This window comes from Megalobrama amblycephala, linkage group LG23, assembly GCF_018812025.1.
Source record: "Megalobrama amblycephala isolate DHTTF-2021 linkage group LG23, ASM1881202v1, whole genome shotgun sequence".
In the NCBI taxonomy this organism is placed as follows: Eukaryota; Metazoa; Chordata; class Actinopteri; order Cypriniformes; family Xenocyprididae; genus Megalobrama; species Megalobrama amblycephala.
The window spans coordinates 14,296,164-14,318,291 of record NC_063066.1 but is presented as its reverse complement, the minus strand read 5'-3'; the positions used below and the strand labels follow the sequence as shown (position 1 = coordinate 14,318,291).

Genomic DNA, 22,128 nt, shown 5'->3' with positions numbered 1-22,128 from the left:
TGTTTTTTCTTCGTCCAGACTACAAAACTACATTGCCAATGGCCAAGCCATATAGTAAATTGATTTATTAGCACATATGTGTCATACAGTATTTCCCTTTGGATTGTCAGGTGGTCCCTACTTTGGAGGGGTGCTGAGTGTGGGTTTAACAAAGCACAATGGCCAATAACAGGGACTCCAGGCTTTTCCAACTCTATTAGCAAAGGTCAGAGGTGCAAATATACCAACATCAAGAAGAACCCATTCTTGATCGCAATGGAATCATCATTACCGATGGCCTGCTCGTGGAAGGGACTGCATTAGGCAGGAAACTGTGAGGCAATATCTACGCTGCGAATGGGTTGATGCGGCCATCTCAGTTCATCCGCAATATAAGCTTTATGCCTATAAACTGGAGCTGCCTTTATTGACACAAACACAATTTAACAGCACTATTCGGCGAGATGACAGGATAAATCAAGGCCACTCTTATATATGTCAGTTAGGTAATGAGAGCTATCAGCTGAACGAGAGGTGAGTATTCCTCTCACTGAGACTCACTCATCCCACATCAGTCAGGGAACAGAGAGCGCCCAAAGCAACATTCAACCTGACCCCATTTAAGGCTTAACTAACAGCAGATATATTTTCGGTGTGTTCCCCCTCGTCGAGACATGCGGCTGAACTCCTGATCTCTGCTTGTTCTCTCTATCCCTAGGGAAATTATCAATCTTTAATTATCCAGACCCAGCACCAAGCAACGGGGTGGGGAACCATGGTGGCAGAGATGATATTCCCACAACGGACCATTTAGCACTGACGGGCAGATAAAATATTGGGCATATAGAGATACACTCGCATACTTACATTTACAAGTTTGTAGGGTGTCCTTGAACTAAAGGATTCTAGCATAAAGCAAAATGCAGTTCTTTTTTTAAAAGTATCTATTCATTTTCTACAAATGGCTTTGAGGATAGTTCAATGTGACCTTGTGAAAGTGAAGGTGAACTTGAGGATGTAGGATTTTCTGTGCTGCACTTGTTTGAATCTAAAAAGGTTTTAAAATGGCTCAAGTTGAGTTTTGGTCAGGATTCAGCACCTTTTTCTTTTAGAAAAAAAAAAAAAAAAAGTTTACAGCTTAAGAGATAATGCACAGCAAATTATCTAAAAAAAAAAAAAAAAAAAGATGATGACATCTTGTATCATCCAGAAAGGGTTTATTATACAGCTATTTATCAATATACCGTATGGACCTGAGGATGAAGAGATAGCAACAGCTTCACAAGTGTAGGCAGGCTTTTCCAAGTACATCGAAAGCATTACTCTTGCATACTGAATTTTCTGTTGACATACAGCTTGCATTTCACAAAACAAGGTCTTGACCACAATCATCAAAACGCATGCTTTATGACCGCCGTGCTCCAGTTCACTCTAAGATGAAGAACAACCGATACAGAAAGGTAGCTGATTCATGTGGCAGTTCAACACCAGGACATCCTCTCTGCTTTTCTAATTTCCTCTCTCCTCCTCTTGTCCTAGCTTCTGTTTCCATGAATTACAAGCACGAAGTTACTAATCCAGACACAGCCATTTACATTACGGACAAGACAAATAGAACAAAAAAGGGGCAGCATCGGAACAATTACACTCATTCATTTTCCATGTGCAGGTCATGACAAATTTAGTAATACTTCTGTTAAGAGGTGAGGAATACATATTGTATAAAGGGGGAGCCGTGCACTTACATACTGCACCAACATTTTTTTGGTCTTTTTCTTTGCTTGAGCTAGGGTGTTGCTAAGATATTTTACGAGGCTGCTTACTTGAAAGACCCCTCCTTCAAAAACAATGGCAGGGGAACCAACTCGGAGGCAATCATACTGATATTGCTTTTATACAACAGTTCAACGACACAAGTGTGTAAATAAATAAGAAACAACAACGGAGTGTCTTTAAAAACCCTCTTTTGTGTGGAACTACTTCCATCCGCCACAGATTCAAATCGCAAGTTGAAAGTTTAACAGATGAGCCCAAGCCTCCGTTACTAATTCTAAGCGTCAAAATAAATAAATAAATAAAAATTCTACAACTAGCAATGAAGGAACACTGAGTTGCTTTATTGTATTCTGTAGAGCACTAACTAAGTGAGTGTATTACTTGCATATGGTATAGCATTCATTCTTCAGGTCAATCTTATATTCGTAATAAAAGATCAGTTTGAATTAGGATGGGCTGATAGACATCACAATGTTAAGTCGGCATCATTTTACTTCATTCAAACCCTTTCAGCTCCGTGCATGTTTTCTTTCTTCAGACGCACGCCACATTAATTGCCTTGGTATACTTCATTTTCCGCATTCCGCTCCGTCTCGTGCACAGTTGAGCGTGAAAGCCTTTCAAACTATGAAAATTATGTTATGCGGACGGTGCGTGGACGTGAATGGCCGAAGCATACTATGGGCTTAACAGTGCATGTCCACTGGTGCAGAGCAGAGCAAGAGTTTTTAATTCATTCCAATGGAAGTAGTCAACGATGTCATTGTCCTTCACGATTTCACTGTAGACATTGTCTGACACCAATTTGGAAGACATCGCCCAATCCTAGTTTGAATGTCCGCAAAGGAAAGCAATATCTTTGTCTAAGCCAATCACAGGCATTGTTTAAAGTACAAATAATATCCTTGCTTACAACCTTGTTTCAGTCCCTTTCAATATGAAAAGTTATCATCTAGTGGTGTAATAATGTAACTTACACATAAGTTGAAATCACAATCACAAACCGACACCATCTCACTATCAAAGAAGGCATATTATTAATACAAAACAAAATATTATTTAACAATACTATTTAAATGAACAATAATAGCCATTATAAAGGTATAAGACATTTGTACAAAATAAAAACAAGCAAACAATTTAGTCAAAAGTACAAAAGCAGCACTCTAGTATATGATTTAATTTAAATAAAAATATAAAGTTATGAGACGTAGCTTAACCATACCTAACCAAATCGATTTGCTCTGGAACGAGTAATAGATTAATGAGACCAAAGATTACCCATTTGATATACCCAAAACAAATTATATGTCATTTTTAACCACTATCTACCCTCAAGACTGAGATAAAGCTGTTCTCAGCAGGTACATGAGCGCTCAATGGCCAAGAGCTCACATCTCCAAAAAAGTCTAAACAAATTTTCAAATAGGTGAATAATAATAATAATATTTCAAATATTTAACCTGTTAGCAAACACCCCCGCTTTTGGAAAATCCCAAGAAATGACATACCCAGACTAAAACAGATACAGTTCATCAACTTTTTGCACTAAAAGCCATAATTAATTATTGGTCCAATGAAGAAAATAGTTAGAAATAGCTTCAAATTTTTAAGTTATTATAAAATTATAGTTATTATAAAATGTTTTTATGAAATATCTTTATGGAAATAAAGATGATTATATAAAACCACATATTTGAGGTCTAAACAACTACAATCTCGCCTGTATATATCTATACATATAATATATATCTTTCATTCTTTAATAGAAAATGCATGGATTTTGAACCTTGTGCAGGTTTGTGATGTAATATAACAGGTAGAACTACTACAAGCATCCATCCACTGCTTTTTTTTGTGGGCAGGGAGGTGTAACAGAGCAGCCCTGAGGGATGAAGTTCATGAATAAGTAAAGGAGAAAGTACAATGCCACTCTGATTTCATGGTCACTCCCCATGTCCCAGCTCTTCCTTGAGACTCAGCACATTTCTGCCTATCCTCCCAGGATGATCAAAACACATTCTAATTAGCACCGCCCTTGATGGAGGAGGATGGTAATGGATGAGACAGGAAAGTCGAGAGCTCCTCTGCCCAGAGGGAAGCTCAGCCTGGGGAGGTAGGCCATGACCGCTTCTGACCTTTACCTGGGCAACATATTTTTTACAGGCCGACTAGCACAGAGGTATTAAGTGATGCAATCATGTGTGTCAGGAAGCAGTGGCTACTCAACATGGGATTGCTAGCACATATCTCCTATCCACACAGATTTTATTTATTTATTTATTTATTTATTTATTTTTGTAAGCGGAAACCTGGATTATGTTGCTGAGGCGCATACAATATTTAACACATTATAAACAAAACCCCTTACATGGCTCTGTACTGCCAGGAGAGATGAAGAATTGCTATCACGATTATCTTGAAGGAAAATGTCAGGTCAAATCAAAATTGACATCAAAATTGCCTTCTACAACACCCCTTGAGCAATGGATAGATTAGGGGGGGGGGGGGGGGGAGAGAGACAGTGAAAGCATGTAAGACAAACATCCTTCTGAATCACATTAACAGAATCAAGCAAATGCCAAATTGTGACTCAAGCTTAAATGACACGCAAGATGATGCAATTATCATTGATCAGCAAATAGTTGCCGGTTCAATTTAAGTTTTCGGAATTGGCATTAAGATTACAATGATATCTTTGCACAAAAGGTGAAGTATTGTGTAATGTGATTAAAGTTGAGGTCAGATTAGAAGGACTCAACAATAAGGATGGCCTGCTGACTCACAGCCAGTTGACAGAACTGTCATGTGCCCTATTTGGCCAGTGCGTTGCTCTACATCATGCATTATGTAATAGGGATGGGCGATATAATCGTTTGCGATATATACCGTTGAAAATTCTCCTCACGATAATTAGGATAAGTCTAGTTGTTGACGTAGTTTCGTTTGCGACCGATTCACTGTTCAAGTGCGGAGTTAAAACGAGCATGACGAAAGGCAGATGTGAGGCTGAGGAGCAGCTTGTTGTTAAGCGAGGAGCTACCTCCACAATTTGGAACTGGTTTGGTTATAGAAAATCAGATGCGGAGCAAACTACCATAATCACTATAAACAATGTTCAACGAATGAGCCGTATGTCATTCACGCCATCATCACCTGGGTGTTGATAGCGCGCGAGCGCAGGTGAGACCTGAACATCTCACGTTGCTATCTGTGTTTAAACTAAACTCATTTAAACCTTGCTAATTTAAACATTCATCCGTAAGACGCGAAAGAGAACTCGCGTGCACTGTGAGGAGATTTGTGTTTACTCATCCGAAGCGTGTACACGGAGAGCTGCGTCACAGCTGTATTTATCTGAAGACAAGTTGGGTTACTTTTTGATACAGTTTGGGCTGTGACGGTCGGCATGACAACCGCGCCACCGCGGTCGTGTGACATATATATCTATATCTATATATAAATCTATCTATATCTATATAAAATCTACCGATTTTTTTAAAACATTTTTAGCAATGACGGAAAAAAATATGAAGGCCGTCCGTCATTTTGACAGATGAGGCTGATGTAGCTTGTAAATGTAATTCCCACTCCTGTCCAGTAGGTGCTGAGTGCACTCCAGTGTGGCAGCAGAGCGCGAGTTCAGTCTCCAGAATAAAATGATGCTTTTGATTACATACAGGCAAGCCTCAGTTTAGGTATATTTTATAATAATAAAGTTATGATAGTTGTACTTACATAATTCAGTTTCTAATCCAGTTCGTTTAGTTTTAAATGGTTCTTTTTGTTATTTTTCTTGCTGACTATCAGGTTTATGGTCAACGAATTTTGAGGTATAAGTTAATGTAATGTTAAGTGAAATTGATTGCAACACTGACTAAACTGACGATTTCGGTAAGCTACTGTGTCTTTCAACATATTTTTCATGTATTTCGTTCTGCAAAGAGGAAAGGATGATCAAGCTGTTCAAGATGAAAACTAAGAAGTCTTTGTTCAACTTTCTTTTCATAATATAAATAAATGCATAGCATAGGCCTATTAACTTATCCTGCAAGTTCATGAATAAAAATGAAAATGTGAACAAAATCATATATATATTCCGTCAAAATTATATATATACATATATATATATATATATATATATATATATATATATATATATAGTACAGTCCAAAAGTTCTTTTGAACTTTCTATTCATCAAGGAATCCTGAAAAAAAAAAGTACACCACTGTTTTCAACATTGAAAATAAACATAAATGTTTCTTGAGCAGCAGATCAGCATATTAGAATGATTTCTGAAGGATCATGTGACACTGAAGACTGGAGTAATGATGCTGAAAATTCAGCTTTGCCATCACAGGAATAAATTACTTTGTGAAATATATTTAAATAGTACACAGTTATTTTAAATTGTAATAATATTTCACAATATTACTGTTTTTTACTGTATTTTTAATTAAATAAATGTAGCCTTGGTGAGTTGACAAAACTTCTTTTAAAAACATTAAACATCTTAGTGGTTCCAAACTTTTGGACTGTACTGTATATATATATATATATATATATATATATATATATATATATATATATATATATATATATATATATATATATATAAAATCGTCATTGGTATCGTTATTGCAATAAATACCTGAAATTATCGTGATAATTCTTTTAGGCCATATCGCCCATCCCTATTATGTAAATATTGAATGTTTTCTCTGGTATACTGAACATTGCCTCTGCCAACTGTGTGATTTAAACTTGTCAACAAGGTAATGTTACCAAGCTTGCAAACATAATTAGGTTTTGTGGAAATGGCAATAATGACTTATGACAGTTATCCTCAGAATGTGTCAGGTAGAATGCATTGAAAATTACTAACCAATCAGTAATGTTTTGCATTTCCATCAATTTCCAGCTGTCATCATCACTGAGTAATTTACAGGTAAACATTACTACAAAATAACTAACTAATTATTTTTGTAAAAAAAAAAAAAAAAGCATTTTTATGCGATTATGCATGTAAAACATATTTTTTATACATAAAATCCTACATTATATATTGACATATACATATACGATATATATATATATATATATATATATATACACACACACACACACACACACGAGTAGCTGTGCGATATGGCTGTATATCAGCACGGCTGTGATTCGGCCGTAGGTAATCACAGCGCGTTGATATACAGTCATATTGTACGGCTACTGTTCATAATATTATATCCATTTTAATAATCCGTTTGAATGTCCGCTGAGGAAAGTGATCTTCGTATTTGTCCTTTTTACAGCTAAGGGAATTTTCCATAACATACAGCACTAAGACAACATCATTTGTTTGCAACAGGGTTCGTACAGATAATGTAAAATGAAATTCAAGGACTTTCAAGGACTTTTCAAACACTACTTTTTTGGTTTTCAAGGACTACCGTCAGAGATCTCACTTATAAATACTATCTTCATTATCTTCCAAATTCTAATTGTTTGCAATAAATGTATTTTTAAGATTTTTTAAAAATAAAATTACAGATAAAATGTATCCAAAATACAACTTATTTATGTTAAATACAAAGTTTAGAATGGTTATTATTTTTAAATCAATAATATTTTATATTATAATGTTGGCATATTGGTATTGAGAAACTGTCTATATTACTCGATGAATTGAATTATATCTGTTTAACCACTTTAAGACATAGTCGCAAATCCCCGAAGCACTGGCCAAGATGAAGCTGTTCTCGGCACGTACGTGAGCACTGAACGGCCCTTGGCGGCCTGGAGCTCGCATCCCCGAAAAAGTCTAAATAAATTGTAAAACAGGCACTATGATTAAATATGAGTCACATATTTCAGGTCTAAACAACTACATTTGTGCCTAAAAAAACTCCTAAAACTACAGTTCGTGGTAAAACTACAGTTCACTGATACAACTGACGGACTCTTTCTCAATACCAAATACAGCATATGCTCATCAATGCTTTTTACCCAGCCGTCCAATCACAGTGGAGGAGGGGCAGGACAAATACAACACTGACCAACCGCCACATTCTGCTTGTACAACGTCAACAAATGACAACAACAAGCATAATAAGAGAACAAAATTATTTAAAACAAGAGCCAGAGCAAATACTTTACATTGTATTGACATTTTTATTTAGAAACAATACAGAAACAAACTATCTGTGAAATGATATTTCGTATCATAACAAGCAAAGCATCTCAACTGAAACAAACAAACAAACAAACAAAAATAAAGCTGTGCTGCCAAAACACTCTGAAGTGCTCATAGCAAGGTGTTTTTGGCACAGCGCCTAGCGTTTTTTGTATATTGTATGTATATTGATATTGAATTATTGTCCAGCCCTAACTGTAGTTCAAGCCAGGGTTGCCAGTTCTGCATTTTTTCCCTACACTTACCATTATTTGTAGCACACCTCCCATCCAATAACAGCAAAGAACTTTATTCTAATACAATTCCATTTTATTATGACATTCAAACAATAAACTGAGTTCTGACGCTCTTTAATGTGAAGTGTCAGATCGCTGTATAGCATCAATGTCACTTGACGGTTCATTTACCTCAGCAAAGTTCAATTTTCACAGTTCGTTATATAGCTTATTTAGGGTGAGTCCGCTTTCAGCTAGCTAGATCAGATGTGCTCCAGCAGTAGCAAACATTCGCATCCAGACTCAAAACACATCTGTTTAGCTGTGCATTTACTGAATAAGCACTGTGCTACTGTACATCTGACTGATTGCACTTTGTTTGATCTATAATAAAATACTTTTTATAACTGTTTTCATACATTTTAAATCAATTTAATCAATGTCATGTGATGCACTTGTTGTGTTACAGTAAAACAGTAAAACTCACTGTTGAGCCCTGATCAGACAAAATAATTTGACTTCCTTTATCTTTTCTTATCTTATCTTTCTCTTTCTTCTCCACTGTCTTTGTGGAGATTTGAAGGTTTGGGACTGAGGGAGAGGTATTCTGCAGTCACCAATCAAGGCAGAACTGAAGGGAGACAATAACTTTCTCAAGCAAATCAGGAAGAACTGATTGCTCTTTTCAATCAAGTATATTAAGAGTACCAGTTCCAACATTTGTAGATGGATATGTGATTACTGAATGTGTGTGTGCATCCTTCTGGAACAAATCTTGATGCAACAGGAAGAAATCACCTGATTTGGTCTTCACTCATGTGTGTCGGGGCAAAGTACACTACCTGAGAGAAGAGATCCGGCAAGAACATGGGATGTATGATAGGAAGCTTAGCAGAGCTACATACATTCAGAGGGCCATGAGAGATCCCGGTGTATAATCAGAGCAAAGCGCAGAATTCAACAGGGTGTGGAGCCGAGTGCTCCTGTGGGCACAGGCAGACTGGGATAGGATAGGGTTTGCAGTGCACCAGTGCTCTTATGTTCTGGTGTGCAACTCTGCCCGCCTAAAAAGCCTCTTTGATGGGGAGAAAGGGATAAGGTGGAGGAAGTATTATTCTTAAGAGACAAAAGTACAGTGTTCTTTGTGAGAAATATGGAGTGAGAGACAAAAAAGAGACAGAAAGCCCAAAGGTTAACTCTGAGCAGCAAAGAGGAGGGTGGAGAAGAAAATCAGAGGGGTAGCAGGAATTACAGAGCATGAGAGGTTGTGTCTAAACATGGCTCAGGGTTAAGGTGAGCTGTGCTACTATGTTAAAAGAAGAAACAGATTCATGTTCTCTCACCACTCTGACATGAACAGAAAGGTCTCAAAAAGGATCATTAGCGAAAGTTGAATTATTTATTCATGACTGCTTCAACACTTAACCAGGTGGGAAATCTGTATGCATTACATGCAAGATCGCCAGCGTAAAAATTGGCTTTGGTGTACAGTAACAGTCAAAAGTTAATATTTACGGTATACTGTATAAAATTCATTATAAATATATAATAGGGTTAATTGACATATAATAAAATTCATAGTAATTATTAACACGTATATAGCAGGGTGACATTTCTTGCTGTAACATTCTCATAGAGCTGACACTGTCTAGCAATAATATTCACTCTAATGAACTAAATCTGAGCCAGGAACTGCTTAACTGTCATTCTAAATTAGATAAAGACCATGGACAAAGAACTGAGTCACTTTGAAATGTCTCTCTACAAAGCATTAGGTTTGTGCATTCTTTCAGCCATCCACCTTGACAGAGATACCGCTGGTCTATTCAACAGTGACCGCATCCTTCACAACAAAGCACCAAATTAGTTTTATTAGATTAGATAAGCAATTAGGTAACTAACAAAGTAAATAAAGCTCAAGGGCTTCAACCAAACAGTTCCAAATGGAATTAAAGACAAATTAGCTTATTGACAGGAGAAATTACGCCACCGCCGGGATACGCATGCCTCTATTTTTCCCCTGACGGAGACAAACAGAGACAGACATTTCATGTGGCAATAATACAGAAGATTATTGCATTCACTGAGGGTCTTCATTTCCAAATCTGTTCGAAATGAATGCGAGTTAAGAAACCAGATATTTAAATTCACTGAAATCTCTCTCAGCATAGTGGGAAGCACTAAAGCTCTTAATCACTGCAAGCCATAATAAGAATCCATTCCACAATGTCAGAACGGCTGTGCGAGACTACGCCACCATCCCTGCTAAGCTACCTCCCCATTTGGACTCTTAACCTTTCCTGTCGGCCATACTGTTGAGCATATGGGCCCCTTGCGCTTCATTATAGTTCCTTCATCAACCCTCAGAACTGCTCTACACCATTCTAATGAAACTTAACTATTCATAGTGATGGAAAAGACTGGATTTACACATAGCAAAAGGATTAAGAAAGGCTCTTTGGCCATTAACTAGTTTGATTTCATTCTCTGCAAAAGCTCTAATTATAGTCTGCGGGGCCAATTGTGTCCAGTCTCCTGGGTTGATCTCTGTAACATTAGTTCATCTAATTCAAGCCATAAAAAGCCTCAAAGCTCACAGCTTAAAAGAAGACCACAGGAGAAAACCAATAAAGGATTTGACGAACACCATAAAGCAGTGCGATTTAGATAGACGGAATGAGGTATATAAATATATATATTAAAATATTTATAAATATCTAAAATATCTCAAGGTCACACCCGGCAGAGCCCCATATATTTCCAAAGGACACAGCTGATATCAGCTGATCAGAGGTGATAATGTCTTCACAAACCAAAGCCGGTTGTTCAATTAACCAGGCTTAACACATTTAAAGGAAAATCTGTTTGATTAAACATGATAACAGCTTATGGGAGGGAAGAAATAAAAGGATAGACTTCAGGATCAAAATAAAGCGCATCTTTATCTAGCCTGAAACAATCATGCAGCTAAACTGAATTACATGGCATTATTGAAGAGTCTTTCCAAAATGACACTAATAATGCCATTGCAAACATGCCAGAAAATTGAGTTATTTTACTGAAATACTGAGTTGTGTTTTACCAGCAAATGAACTGAATAGGTAGAATGAATTAAATTCCTGATAAAAAAAAAAAAAAAAAAAAAAATTCCATTCTGCCAACAAGAACTCTCCATACTGAATGGATACTCTGTATTTAACTAAAGTACAGCTGTGAGTGGCTATTATGAACTTTGTTAACTTTGCTATTAAGGAACACTGGATCACCAAGGATAAATCTCTGTTCTAAGACTGACTGGTATGCAGTTTTGTAGGGAAAAATCACCATATCATATGATTAATTTTCACTATGTCAAGCACTTCAACAGTATTAGTGTCCTGATATAAACTGTGGTTTGTTATAAGTCTTGTAATATACAGTACTACACAATACTGCTAAGACCATAAATGCAAATGTATTCAGACAAACAAAGCATAACAATTATTTAAAACTATTATATTGTGCTCAACTTGAGAATTGATACTGCCACATAACTTCAAAATAAATCGGAATTGACATTTAATATGTCAAATACTACTACTAATAACAATAACTCCTTACCCTTGCTGGCACTTTCAACATGCTCAAGCTCATCAGGGAACTTCAGGATCCCAGGATACTTTTCTTCACATTTCTCGGCCAGGAAATGCAGAAGAGTTGTATTCTGGTCTGTTGACTTTGTGTCACGAAGCTGCGGAGAAAAGATTGAGAAATGTGTTGAAAGTGTATTAAGTTGCACAGTTGACATAGCAAGTTTGAATAATGAACCATTAAAAGTAAACCAGAACTTTGAATAAAATGTAATCTGACACATATTCACTTAGCTGGTACACACATAAGATGGAAGACAAGAGGACAAAATGCCATGCTTGGGGACTTCTCAATAGAACAATAGAATGATAGATAGGAAGGAAAGAATGACATATAGAACAATAGATTGTAGATAGACAGACTGAAATGCACTGAAACCATCTGAATATTTCAGCAGAATGAAGGCATGTCATACTCACTGAGCAACTTGTGTTCAGTTGAACCTAAGGAGGATTGCATGATATATTCATGCGTCAACAGCACTTCAAGGTGTTTGCACAGAAATCTGACAAATAGGTGTGTCAATAAAGTTGAAATTGGCTGGAGCAGAGTGCACAGAGGCATATTTCCACCTGTTTACTTATTTACCACGTTTAATTTGAAAAGGAGCTTTCTCCCCCAAACCACAACCGCTCTTTGTACAAGATTAAGGTGACATGAACGAAATGAAATATTTAGATCCATACACACTGCTTATACTCTTGCTGCGGGCTGTACGCCTGAATTTAAAATGCCTGCATTTCATCTTAAAGGGATAGTTCACCCAAAAATGAAAATTTGATGTTTATCTGCTTACCCCCAGGGTTTAATTTGGATTTGTCTATGCAAGTTTTTTCGACTCCTATTGATTGTGTTCCCATTCACTCCCATTATTTGACTGACAGACGGCAACGGTTGGAGTTAAAAATCATCATTTGTGTTCTACTGAAGAAACAGTCACCTACATCTTGGATGTGCTGGGCGGAAGGAGATAAACATCAAATTATCATTTTTGGGTGAACTATCCCTTTAACAATCTTTCTCAATCCATATCAACAATCAGGTAAACAGGACCAGAGTTAACCAAGCTATGTTAACCAAGTTAGTTAAATAAAATTAAACTGCACATCAGAAATGAAAGCTTTTTGGTTAGAATAACACAGTTTAGAAAATGTAAAAGAAGAATCTGACATTTAAAACACTCCTATCCTGTAGAAACCGATTCCCATGAAAAAGGCACATGTTGTATTTATACAGAAAGAACCGAGTTTCCTTGGTGACATACATCTATTGCTTGAGAGCTAGAAATGATAAACCAAACATGTAGCCATGTTGCTCTTTCTCTCCCTCTCTCCTCCATTTGGAGGGCCATGGCTGCAGGCCCACATTAAGCAGTGCACTGGGGCTGAGTGACCTCTTCACCCTCTCAGACTCAAACAGATTGTTTGCTGTCAAGCCTAGACTCCAAGAAGGCTGCTTTCGCACAGAAGATGGCTACTGAGTCCCGCAGCAGAGCCGGGGAAGGCAGAATGAATCCTCAAGCTGGACTGCACAGCAGATGTGATATTAACCTTTACACAAACTGATGGCAAACTTACGACAGCTGGCACACTTCCCCGCTACACATAATGTCTCCCATAGATTTTCTCTTCCAAAATGTCTCTGCGGATACAGAGGTGAGGAATTGGTTTTCTGCTGGAAAAATGTGGCAGGTACAATGAGGTAAATTAATAAATGGATGCAGTCTTTTGGCTCTTTTCTCTTTATAAATTGCAATGGGTGTGTTTATCTTAAACAAGTGAGACAGGAGCATCAGACCAAATGTAATAAAAAAGTCAAAAGAAAACAAATATCAGGCATTACAACAACACCAATCACAAGTTATTATTTAAAGGTGATGCATATTACTGCTATATATACAAATATATAGTATATACACTAAATTAATTTTGCTAAATGAATTTTCACAACATATTAAATAAACTGTTTAATAACAGGGTTTCTGCAGGTTTTATGAATATACATTTAAGGCTTTTTAAAGACCTTTTTAAAGAAACCTTTAAGGGATAAAACATTTTAAAGATCTTCAAGGGACAAATCGAAGGGAAAACAATACTTCAATATGTTCTCTAAATGTAAATGTCAAAGGAGAAACACAATGAGTTGTATCAGCAAAAATTGATGTACTTCTTCGGAATGTTTAAGTTGTTTTTCAGTGCAAATGCCTAAGGATTCCTAAATCAAGAAGCATTTACTGGAGATAGAAAATGACATAAAATATGAAGTCTTGTTTTCTGTTAAACTGATCAAAACAAATATCTGCCAATGGGCTTAAAAAAAATCAACTTGATTCAAAGGCACGTTTTCATAACTCATTGACTTGATATTTCCTCAAAAACGTTTTTTTCTTTTCTTTTTTTTTATTTGGACTAAGTTTTCTGATATGTTACATTTAAATATGCAAATATAGCATTATCTAATTAAATATGCACTAGTTTGCATACATTTCTTGAATCAAAGTCTGAACATTGGGGTAAGTCAATTCTTATTTACTTGTTTATATTTATATATATGTATATATTTTTTTGACATAATAGAGTGAAACAGTGTAAAAACCTTCAGAATATAGAATATAAAACTGTAAAGTTTGGTATATGTAAGTGCTACTGAAGTAGAAATTTCTAGCTCAGTGTAGGAAAAAATACGGTCCCACTTTATATTAAGTGGCCTTAACTACTATGTACTTACATTTAAATTAATCATTTGATACAATGCACTTATTGTGTACATACATGTTTTTACATTGTACTTATATTTTAAAAACACCTGCATGTAATTTCATCTGTAATTAATTTTTGTAATTACATTTATAATTACACTGTTGACGAATCCCTTACACCTCACCCCTACCACCAAAGCTTTCCCTAACCCTACCCGTATCCCACCTTAATAGCAGCAAAAGTGTTTTGCAATTCAATATGAAGCCAATAAGTACATTGTACATATTTTTTGACATAAGTACATAGTAGTTAAGGCCACCTAATATAAAGTGGGACCGAAAATACTCATTTTGAGAAAAAAAATGAAAATCTACAGACACAAATAGATGTGCTATAAAATATAGTGTATTTTGTGTTGAAAAGTTAATTTTAGATGTTTTCTTTCCACTAGTCTGAGGGAAGAAAAAACAAAAAAAGCCAAAAAGCCCAAAATCTCAGAATATTTTGTTTAGTTTTTCAAGACTTCATTTTGCAATTATACTGTATCTCAAGTAAATGTATCTTGATTTAAAGTTGTTTAGATATTTGTATTGGAAACAGGACAAAAATACTGAGGAACATATTATATATATATATACAGTGGCATGAAAAAGTATGTGAACCCCTTGCAGAATCTGTGAAAATGAGAATTATTTTAATAAAATAAGAGGGATAATAAAAAATGCATGTTATTTTTTGTTTAGTACTGTCCTGAGTAAGATATTTTACATAAAAGATGTTTGCATTTAGTTCACAAGACAAAACAATAGCTGAATTTATTAAAATAACCCCATTCATAAGTATGTGAACATTGATTCTCAATACTGTGTGTGGTTACCTGATGATCTACGACTGTTTTTATGTTTTGTGATGGTTGTTCATGAGTCTCTTGTTTGTCCTGAGCAGTTAAACTGAGCTCTGTTCTTCAGAAAATTCCTCCAGGTCCTGCAGATTCATCAGTTTTCAAGCATTTTTGCATATTTGAACCCTTTCCAGCAGCATATATATATATATATATATATATATATATATATATATATATATATATATATATATATATATATATATATATATATATATATTTTTTTTTTTTTTCTTCCCATGCATGCAACATTTAATGACTTCATAAATGTGTCTGCTCTTAATTTTTGTAAGGGGGAATTAAGACCTTTCTAAGACTCCAACTTTATCAAAAAGTTGTGATAGCTTCTCATAATAATAAAATAAACAAATAAATAAACAATAAATACATATTTATAGAATAAATAAATACTTATAGACCACATTCCGAAAATGTGTCTATCGAAAAGTAACAATCCGTCCATCCAAAGGTAATAACTCCCTTATTCTATTGCATAATCCTGTCAGTCATCTAAGAGCTTATCAGATTGAGAAAGTGCTCACAGTTTTGTTTGTAAATGTGAGGGTGGAAAATGGTCATGTACATCTAAACTGTTTTTGGCATAATAAAACACCTACACACCTGACCATCAGGCTGCCAAAGTTGACAGAATCCCTCACCGACCAGCTGCTGGGTCATGATTGGATGCTGATGTTTCACTTAATAGCAGGCAGAGATAAGATAAGCCTCCTCTGCTGAACAGCTGACAGGAGTGTCTCTCCCCTGCTGCATTCCATTACGGTCCATCCTGTGTACGTGGCCGTCTTCCCTAATGATCTAGGATTACTTAAATGATATGCACACCAAAGGATTCATTTATCATTTTGAGATGCAAACAAAGGCGATATATTAATCTAAGCTCATCGTGATGTATAATTACCTATTCAAAGGGGTCTCAGAGATCAATAAAGCTTTTAGCCCTGCAAGGCCTTTGTATCCTTTTCAAAGCGAGAAAGCATTCCAGAGATTATAAAGCAATTGTTTCCAGGTAGGATGAATTGCTGTGAGCTCAAACTGGAGAAGTCACAATTGATTAGTCCATTAGGAAAGCATAATTTAGCCCCTTGCTTTATGGCCCGTTTAGTAGTATTTATCTATTTATCATGAAGCACGATTGTACACTTTTTCTGCATCATCTACACTAGTGGAATCCTAACAAAAAGTCGGAAATTCCCGTGGAGTGTTTTCATTCGAAAATGCCACTGTGTTCCAGCATCCATTAGATAAATCACTTCCAATTTCTCCCTGAGAGATTGGCAATAAATGAGAGCAGACATAGAAACATGCCTCAGCTGCAATCTCCAATATAATACAACACACGCAGCACCTTACAGAGTCTCGCTGTTAAAGATGAGGAAAGGAAAACAAATTAAACAAAAAAAAAAAAAAAAAAAAAAAAACAAACAAAAAAAAAACATAACAAAACCAGATTCTAAACGCTGGTTTATTTTCTTCCAGAATGACCCTTTCTTCTACGCAGCTGGCTGTCTAAAATCAATATTGGTTTACAAGGATTGGAACAAAAAACAGAGCACGGAAAAACAACAAGAAATCTAAGCAAACGAAAACAAGGTCTCTTTTTTTTTTTTTTCACTTTAACCGAGACAGAACCCACACCGCACTTGCACGGCCTTCATGAGGGGTACAGTGTTTGCTGCCATTGCTGTGGAAGCTGTTGCTTTGTGCACATTAGTAACACTTATCTGACCGGCCGTGTGTGCACGTTCCAGAGTAAATACATGCTGAATTTAAAGTAAATGCCTTTGCAAATTATCTCCAGTTTGATCTACTGCCACCTTCCTGTGTGTGAATTAAAACACACATAATATTTAAGAGGAAGTAATTGTGAAAGCTCCAGTGCAGATATCAAAACAGGGCCAGTTGCTTTTGCACTGCCGACACTGCATCCAAATCCTAATGTTGTTTTCTTTATTTAAACAGAATTAAGTTTTGCACCCGCTCAGCCACGGGGTGTTTACCAATCAGCCCGCACTGAGCCGCTAACGCGCAGAACAGCGACAGAGCAGGCGGAGAGATAATACACTTTAAAGGCTTTGCCATCCGACGCTGACGACCTCAGCATGCGTACTGCATGCCTGCCTCCTCTGATTTCCACAGCTATCACAGGAAACAAGTCACGCACAGTCTATGTCTTTTAAGAGTGGGGGAAAAAAAAAAATCAACCTTAGAAAAAAGAAAACATTTCCTTCAAACTTCCTACTCGTTAACTAACTTTGAGCTAGTTTTCTTTGATTTCTAAGCTATAGCATAATAATACAAAACTATCTTCATGATAAGTATTCATGATGCCACAATAAGGTTGAAATTGATGAGTCTGATCTGGACTAAAAATAGTGCCTTAAACAGTTCATGAATTAAAACATTTTTGTCTTTATTTTGTCACCTTCTTTATTCTATTATTCACAGACAGTCATAATGAAAAATGACATATGTTTCAAGCCTAAAACTGAAATGTTTAAAACAAAAGAAGCTTGGTCAGAATAGGCCATTTTTACTACATCACAACAAATGCAACTTTTAGACTGATGCCACATATGCATGTGTGAAACAAATGAAATACATTTTCAGGCTCATCATCAACCTCAGAAAAGCAATTGATTTTGGAATTACATTAGTTATTTATATCTCAGGTCACTGAAGTGTATTACTAAACTCTTTGGTGCTCACTGTTCTAATGTGTGTGTGTAAAGCAATAAGGTATGAGAGGCTGTGCTGTATCGTAAATAAGTCACAGCTGAAGGGCGTTGTTAGGCACGATGCCAAGCGGAGTATAAAACGGTTGCCACACAATAAAAAAATTAAAGCCAAATATATGTATCAATGTATCAATACATATCAAAAACATGTAAACTTTCACTCCTTTCGCCGGAAAATATAGTCCCTGACCATGAACAGCAACAGAAATTACATTATTACGCCATTAGATGGCAGCAAAGACTGTCTTTATGAGTGTGTCAGTCAGTAGCGGAAACTTTTACATTGAAAAGACTGGATTGTTGTGAACACGGAACAAGACGCAACTGACAAATGCTTTGACTAGCGCTGTCAGTCACGGGAAAACCCCTTAATTGTTCAAAGTACAAGATAATACAACAGACATTTAAAGAGATTTTTTTATTATGAACATAGGACTGACCTGAAGGAAAATGCTACATCTGAATGCAGGTAATAAAATCGCTCACTCTATCTTTTTCTCACAATACTCTTCTACATAATACAGTGAGCTTCAATGAACAATATCAATTGAGAACATACAGTTTACATTGCTAAGAGTGTTGTGTAGTGATACACAGAACCGTAGGGTGAAGCGGTCATAGCCATGTTTTATCGTGAATAAAACACAGATATTGACCAATCAGAATCAAAGACTGGAACTAACCGTTTTATATAAATGTGTGTGTGTGTGTGTGTGTAGATGTGTTGCACCTTGAAACAGTGTGCAATATGACAGTCCTCCAGTGATGTTGAAAGATTTAAGTGGCAGTTATTATTGCCAGACTTTCAGTGCTAATCACATCAGCTTAATGGCCAGTGAAGGGAATACCAAATGAGGGCGAATATGTAATGACTGCCGCAAAATCCGAGGCTGTAATAATTGACATGGACATGCGAGGAACATTATATTGGTCTCATTTTCAATGGACATGTAATAGCAAGGTTCATTTCACGAGAGCCCGAATAATGTCCTGAAAATTACATGCAATACAACCACAAGGGTTTCCATGAACAGCATTTTCATTTTATGCTCAATCTTTTTTATGAATAGCATATTTAAAGATTCAGATAATTATTGGCTACAGCCAGATCTCTCACCTTCAGAGGATAAATAATTTGAAAATAAAGACACCTTGATGGCACGTGTTGCTATGGACAGTGGCTATTATAGTTCCTGTAGTGCAAAAGAGCTCATTGTGGATTATAACAAAGCTGGCAGGAGTAACATTGGCAAAAGTCTACCACTGTCACTCTCCATGTGACAAGTACAACAACAACAACAACAACAACAACAAAAAAAGGCATACACCGGAATGAATGACAGGGGCATGTTAAATCAATCTCACGTGAAGAATTACCAAGGGATGGGTGGGTTGGAATGGGAATAGAGAGGGAGGGCAAGCACAAGCGTCTGCCGGTGTCTCCACGTCAGTGCACCGGCAACTTGTTCCGTAATCATTCCCCACTGTGACTGCACTGCTGCTGGAGACGCATGCTGCGAGAGCTAATTAGCACGGCCCTCCACACTGTGTCCGTTCCCCCTCACACACCCCGCAGCCAAGCTTCCCCACATCCCTTTCACACGTGTGGGGATGCAACACGCTCACACTTTCATTAGATAGGGATCAATCATCTGCTCACATTGGGTAATCACAATTTAATTTCATGCATTTCAAATTTTAATTTGTTTATTATTATGCCCCAAACTGCCATTACAGAAAGCCACTACTGTGCAGGTTTGTTTTCATCTGCCAAATAAGATCAGCACTATTTGATGAAATAAAGACGATCTGGGTACAGTTTCCATGTAATGAAGGAGCAGAAGTCTGAGGTCTAAGGTTTGCATGATTCAGCTTATGGAAAATGAAAAACAAATGCTCTGTGCCAAAACATGGTGAGCTGCCTACAGAAGTGGTATTTTAAGGCACATTCACAGGCATACTCCTGACGCAAATTGACCCAAAAGGTAGGCAACTTAATTATACTGCCTACTAAGATACTTTTTTTTTTTTTTTTGGCCAAAAAAATCAATTCCAGAATGCCTTGTGGTTAGGGGGAATAATGAAATGTTGCTTAGGAGTACTGTAAGTAATAAAATTCGGGAAAAAAAACTACTGACATCAATTGCGAGTTTTGTCTTGATAGTGAGTTGTGTGCAGAGAGCTAATTGTGTGCCGCGAAAAGTTGCTACCAATGTAGTGTGTTCCAAATATTTATGCAGTTCCATGAAAGTTAGGGTGCTGTTTTAAGACCCATTTGTCATGATTATGGACTTTCAGTTTGTTTTCATTAGTTTCTTAATTTGTCTATCTTGACCTAGTTTTTCAGATTGTTGGATTTGTCATTTTGTTCACCTGTTGTCATACTTCCTGTTTGGTTCAGTTCAATGTCTGTCATCATCAGTGTTAAGTTGGTTGTGTTTGAGTTTCCAATTAAAGACTGTTTCTGAGTTTCTCATGTCTTCGTGAGCTATTTACTATAGCCGAATGTGACACCATTAACCATGTATATATATATATATATATATATATATATAGCTATGGAAAAAATTAAGAGACCACTCCAAGTTCAGAAATCAATGTTAAGTGGTCTCTTAATTTTTTCCATAGCTGTATATATATATATATATATATATATATATATATATATATATATATATATATATATATATATATATATAAATATTAATGTGTCTTTATTTATACCCTGTACATGTGAGAGGGGGGATAAGAGATAAATAGAGGGCAAAAAATGGAAAAAGCATTGACCCTTTAAGAGGTGAAATACAGATGTTTAAGGTGATTAACCTAATCATTCATTTTATCTGACAAAACTGTGAGCTGATTAGCACAATGCAGTGAAACCTAATGACATAATAAAACCAGTGCACAGGGTGGGCAGATATGCAGCCAACAATTCTGTGAACAGAAGGAAACACAGTATGGAGGCCTGCTGAGAGAGAGACAGAAAAAGAGAAAGAGAAAGTGAAAGAAAGAGAAAGAGAAAGAGAAAGAGAAAAGAGAAAAGAGAAAAGAGATTTCTATCAAATTAGTGAAGCAGATATTCTTTGGCACGTACCACATCAGTTATGTCAGCTTCTCTGGTAATCTTGTTTGAAATTGAATAATCTAATTTACTTTAAGTTATGATGTTCCACTAATTTTCCAGTCAAGGCACTTCCATTTTGTTACTTCCATGCCTCCTTTCTCTTGTTCTTCTATGCCTGTATATTACGCTGATGTTCGTTACTTTCTCAGACATAGATGAATCAGTGATTTCTCTCAACAATACTGGTTTCAAGAGGGGTTCTTTCAGAGGAGAGGCAAGGGAAAAGACAGTGAGTAAAACTGAGACACCTTAGAAACGCTTCTATTTTGAACAAAAGGTCAAATTAGACAAAAGCGTCTAAGGGGGAAATGGAACATAATAATAATAATAATAATAATAATAATAATAATAATACATTGGAGCTACATTTTCTTTATTATCTTTTACTTTACACAAATACACTAAGAACCCTACATTAATTGCATGTATTTGAGATCTTTCAAGATGCATTTCACTGGAAATTGCATACAAATGTCTTTCACTTGTGTGTGTCATTTCATATCTTTACACAGAGAAAAGCAGTGGGTAGAACAAAGCTAAAAGTTGGATGTCACAATGACCAAACCGGCAAAAAACTGGCAAACCTCCAGGGAATCACAGGATGTAAAATAAAATAAAAAAGCTTTATTGATTAATTTCAATTCATTTTTTAAATAAGTATATACATATATAGTATTTTATTAAATAATTAATTATAATATAAAATACATAAATAAACTTAATTTAAAATATTAACTATTATGAAATATTGTATTGTATTTTAAAAATATAAAATTAATATAAAATTAAAATTCACAAATTAAAAGTGTTTAATTCATTGACAAAGCCAGCTGTACATTTTAGAACTTGAAAAA

General features: G+C 36.0%; 1 protein-coding gene across 9 annotated transcripts in view; it reads right to left on the bottom strand.

Annotated features, from left to right (window-relative positions):
* Window positions 1-22,128, bottom strand: part of diaph2 (diaphanous-related formin 2) — a 441,980-nt gene that overhangs the window by 138,903 nt on the left and 280,949 nt on the right. For all 9 annotated transcript variants that reach the window (XM_048176558.1, XM_048176565.1, XM_048176564.1 and 6 more), the window contains one exon: window positions 11,762-11,891. In XM_048176558.1, the coding sequence (XP_048032515.1) occupies window positions 11,762-11,891 (130 nt within the window). The remainder of the gene's footprint in view (window positions 1-11,761; window positions 11,892-22,128) is intronic.